Source organism: Solanum dulcamara, chromosome 7 (genome assembly GCF_947179165.1).
Source record: "Solanum dulcamara chromosome 7, daSolDulc1.2, whole genome shotgun sequence".
NCBI lineage: Eukaryota > Viridiplantae > Streptophyta > Magnoliopsida > Solanales > Solanaceae > Solanum > Solanum dulcamara.
This window is the reverse complement of record NC_077243.1, coordinates 1,658,046-1,663,043: the sequence shown is the minus strand read 5'-3', so window position 1 is coordinate 1,663,043 and position 4,998 is coordinate 1,658,046. Positions and strand designations below refer to the sequence as shown.

At 30.0% G+C, this 4,998-nt stretch overlaps 1 protein-coding gene across 1 annotated transcript; it reads left to right on the top strand.

Annotated features, from left to right (window-relative positions):
- Positions 1 to 686: 686 nt before the first annotated feature.
- On the top strand, positions 687 to 2,764 carry LOC129896445 (inorganic pyrophosphatase 1-like). The gene is made up of 4 exons (XM_055972347.1): positions 687 to 900; positions 1,295 to 1,416; positions 1,502 to 1,697; positions 2,152 to 2,764. The coding sequence occupies exons 1-4, from the start codon at positions 763 to 765 to the stop codon at positions 2,419 to 2,421; spliced, it is 726 nt and encodes a 241-aa protein (XP_055828322.1). The 5' UTR covers positions 687 to 762; the 3' UTR covers positions 2,422 to 2,764.
- The last annotated feature ends 2,234 nt before the right edge of the window (positions 2,765 to 4,998 follow it).

The following is a 4,998-nucleotide window of genomic DNA, read 5'->3' as shown; positions in this document are numbered from 1 at the left end:
TAAAGTGTATTGCACACACCAAGTATATTTTTTAAATTAATAAGTAATAGTTTAGGTATGGATCTTACTCTCCCGATAGTTTAGATATAAAATTTAAAAAAATGATAGTTTAAATGTGTTTTTGATATTTACATCAACAAAATAGGAACAAAATAATTCTATATACATCGATCTTATCAGTATAACATTAATTATTTATAAATAACAACTAAATCCTTGACACCCTTAGATTAACTGCATATGTTCTATTAATTACCTTAAGTAAAAAAGAAAACGATGGTAATTGCTTTTTGCAAACAAATCTCAAGCATAATCCGTCTCAAATTGTAAAACACAACACGCAATTACCGATTTAACCTTATAAATAAACCGCCGAGGATTATAATCGGAACCCAAAAGCGGAATATTCCTCCTAAGTTGTAAAAACTATATTTGGAGAAGTGAGTTCTTCCAATTCAAATATTTTCTCATATTCCCGCGCTTAATATTCCCTTAATCCGCCGACTAATCAAAATTAGTGTATATACCAAAAAGAAAAACCCTCGTTTTTAGCCGTAAGATTATCATTCTGTAGTTAATCCAACGGTTAATATTCCTTGCCGTCTTTTATTTCCTTTTCCTTTTCCCGACTCAAATCTACAAAGCTTTTTCACTATATAAAGGCAGGCCTCTTCTTCTCTGTTTCTCATCACTTCAAACCCAGAAGGGAATTTCTCTCTCTCTGTTTTGTTTCTCAAAACTCTTTCGATTTAACCAAAAACAATGGCTGGAATTATTGTGGTTTTTGATTTTGATAAGACGATTATCGATTTGGATAGCGATAATTGGGTGGTGGATGAATTGGGCGCTACTGATTTGTTCAATCAACTTCTTCCTACCATGCCATGGAACTCTGTTATGGTTTGTTTTCGTTTACCTACTTAATTTCATAATTTGATTATGAGCCCGTTTGCCTAATGCTGATTTTAAATTATAAAGTTCTTAAACTCAGTTAAAAATGAAAAGTTACAAGTGCTTAAAGTCTTTGACCATGAAAATTACTTTTATATCCCTTATATTTTAACTAAATTTCCAAATTATCTTTTTTTATTCTTTTAACCCTAAAATTGACATGATAAACACTTTTATCCAAACATTCAACTGCTTATTTATAAAAATAACTTTCAGCACTTCAAAGTTCTAAAAGCATTTCATACATAAAAATTATTTTTTTTTAAGTCAATTCAAACGGGCTCTATGTCTAGTTAAATCACTTAATTTACCTGTTATTTCCTCCGTTCAAAACAAATTGCAGGATAGGATGATGAAGGAACTTCATGAACAAGGCAAAACAATTAAGGACATTGAACAAGTACTGAAACGAGCACCTGTAATTCCCCGGGTTATTCCCGCCATTAAAGCGGCTCATGGTTTAGGGTACGTATCTGTATATATTTTGTAAGTTCCTCTGTTTTTCTCTAAAATCAGATTTATTAAAATTAAATGGGTGTTGTTGTTTCAGATGTGATTTGAGGATAGTAAGCGATGCGAATGTCTTCTACATCGAGACGATTTTGAAACATGTAGGAATACATGATTGCTTCACGGAGACTAACACAAATCCAGGCTACGTTGATGAGGAAGGAAAACTTAGAATTCTTCCTCACCATGATTGTCATGGCTGCAGCTACAATACCTGCCCTCCCAACATGTGCAAGGTAAAACACGAGATGTAACCCACCTTTGCATTTAATGTAAATTGATGTGATCTGACTTTCCTTTCTCTTTTGTTTCAGTTTAAGTGGCAGTTAATTTTTTTAACTCTTAAAAGATACTTTTTAGTGTTTTAAAAATAAAATTTTACATATTTGGAAACTCGATCACATAATTAAAAATTTAAAATATTTTTAAAATATATCTCGAAATTCTAAGAAGCCATCTAAATTGAAACGAGGGTACTTAAGATTATTTGAATATGCTGGAAATTTGTTTTTCTTTATGTCTTGATCGTTTTGTACCGGACCTCAGCTTCACGTGTTCCTTAATCTCTGTCCCCACAGAATAAAAAACCTATAGAGTAGTTATTTTCTTACCAAACTTTAAGGCCAGGAAAATTTCCTCGTATCAAATTTTATATTCTAATGTATGCTTTTTTTTTGTGTGTGTTAACAGGGCCTAGTGATAGAAAGAATACAAGCTTCATTGGCTAAGGAAGGGAAGAAAAGAATGATCTATCTCGGTGACGGAGCAGGAGATTTTTGTCCAACCTTGAAGTTGAAAGAGGAAGATTTTGTTCTGCCAAGGAAAGATTTCCCCTGCTGGAAATTAATCAATGAAAACCGCGATCTCATAAAAGCAGAAATCCACGGTTGGAATGATGGAGAAGAGCAAGAACACATTCTGCTTCAGATAATTAATGCGATTACCATCGAAGAGAATTAACTTTTATCCGTTGATCGCAAGTTCCAGACGATTCCGGTTAATGCAGTTCATGAAGCCATGCCAAATGCTCTCCCTGTGCCTTACTAATTAAGTTTTGATGACAATAAAAGTGTGATTTGGTGTTTTAAAAAAAGAGATCAACTGTGACAGCTAAGAGTTAATTACTTGTATTTTATGGTTTTATTTGAAGTAGTACACATTGAAAGTGTGCACTGGTTTTGAGCCTTTGATTCGGGCTCTAAATATTGTGGGGTTTAACATTAATTGTTAATTACATGTATCTTCTCCCTAACTTTTTAATATTATTGGAACATGTTAATGTAATATTCCTATTTACCTTGCATTCCAAGTTTATTGAAGAAGAAATAGCGGAAGTGATAAAGGAAAAACATTTCAAAACATGTCGCAAAAAGAAATAATGAAAGTGATAAAATCGCCCCAAAATAAAGATTTCACTATATACAAAAATGGTCGCACTATATCTGTGGATCCATATTACTTGCAATTGGTAATCTGTGTTACAACTTACAAATGGTGCGAAGTCTTATAGCCTGTTTGGATTGACTTAAAAATTGATCAAAAAATATTTTGATAAATTCTATATATTTTGTTATGACAATAACCTTTAAAGATCTTATTTACTTTAAACCCTCGTAAGTTAAAATCAAATAAACAAATAGATTAATATTTTGAGATAATACATAGGCTTTTGAAACAACCCATATATGTCGCAAGCATCTGCTAATTATGAAATATTCTATCTTGCATGAAATAATTAATAGATCCCATCATAATTTATACATTTATTAATAATATAAATTTTAAAATTGAAAATCAAGCATCGTCTTAATTTTATACTTGAATACCTTATGTCGTACTCGCTACCAAATATAATAATTATTTATACGTGATTTAATACCTTCATTGTTCAACTTCAAATCAACTATCAAATTACCCCAATGATTTCTTTCCATTTTTTCAAGTTATGGATAAGTGAATAATTTTTTTTATATCTCTGCTTATGAAATATAACAAATATTCTATGAAATTAAGTTAGATGCAACTTAACAAACGCTACAAAAAGGTTGTTCCACTTGTTCTACGACTATAACATAATCGAATCGATACATTATAATTGGAACTGTTGCCTACTATATGTTTCTAGTATGGATTCATGAATATAACGTAACAGCAAAATGAGAAAAGAATTATGCACGAATATAGAAACTGGCATATGTGCTCATAAATATTGTAGTGTGCCTAATCAAGAATGAATACTGAATATATAATGCTATGAAGTCTTGCATGCTTTTGTAATTCTATATTTATGTCTAGCAAGAATAATTTTTAGGAGGAAATGATTCAATAATTCTTGTGATAACTCTTTTACCTTGTGAGTGTAGGGTCCATTTACAATGTGACAAAATAGGCATGTGCTTATATGATTTTTTCTTTCGATTTCAAATATGGCGTTCGCTTGACTAATTCGAATATGCGCGGCATAGGATTTAATTAAAGGAAACACTCTCTATCAAAAAAAAATTATATGTAAAATTTAAATTTAAAATTTTTAATTAAGAAAGAAACAGTCTCATTCACTGCTTCATTCATGAAGGGTATTATAGATGTAATTATATAGTGCACATCACAAGATATAAGGAATAATCCGTGACAAAAAATAGAGAGTGTGAGTGATATTAAATAAGGTATGAAAATTAAAAGGGAGTATTTTTTTATTGTATAATGATATTTGGAGTTTTTATTAAGATCTATAGATCTATATATAAAAATAAATTTCTTTTTTTGTAAGAAAAATTATTTAAAAAATAATAATAATGTAGAAGTGGGGTGGGGTGGTAGGAGTTGATGAGGTATTAACAATTTTACTTTGATTTAATATTTTTTGGCTCTAGGAGATTAAAGTGGGTTACAACTATTTTATCCAAATCACATTTGACCAAATCCATATTTACCTATATTTTATAAGGAAAAATTCACAAATAGCTACTATAAAAATTCATTTGTATAATTCATTGGCAATATACAAATAGGATAAGTATATATAAATTCTGTATTTATATATTTTAGCAATTTTTCAAAAATATACAAGTCAAAATGTATCAATATTATGATTATACCAATGGTAGAGTAAGCATATATAAATTCTTAAAAAAAGTGCCAAAAATTTAATATTTTTATAAAACAAATTAACTTAGCAAATTAATAAAAAAAAAGACATGAAAAGAAAGAGAGATCTGAGAGAATATCAGTGTGTATATGCATTACACATTACATTAGGCTATTTATAGCCTGACGATCTAAGAAGATAAGGGAGAGAGCAATGTTATTCTTTTAAGTGGATCCCTTAAAGAAAGTGGAACATCCACTACTTTTCTTTCATAACACTCTTCAAATGTAAAGTGTCTCATTAAAAACTTTACAAGAAATAATATACATAGTTATTCCGAACACCCATAGATATTGTGTCTCGTAAAAATCTTATTAGTAAAAACCCAATGGGAAAAAGTCTAGTGAAGGAAAAAAGAGTACACACATCTGGTAATACGCCTTGAATTT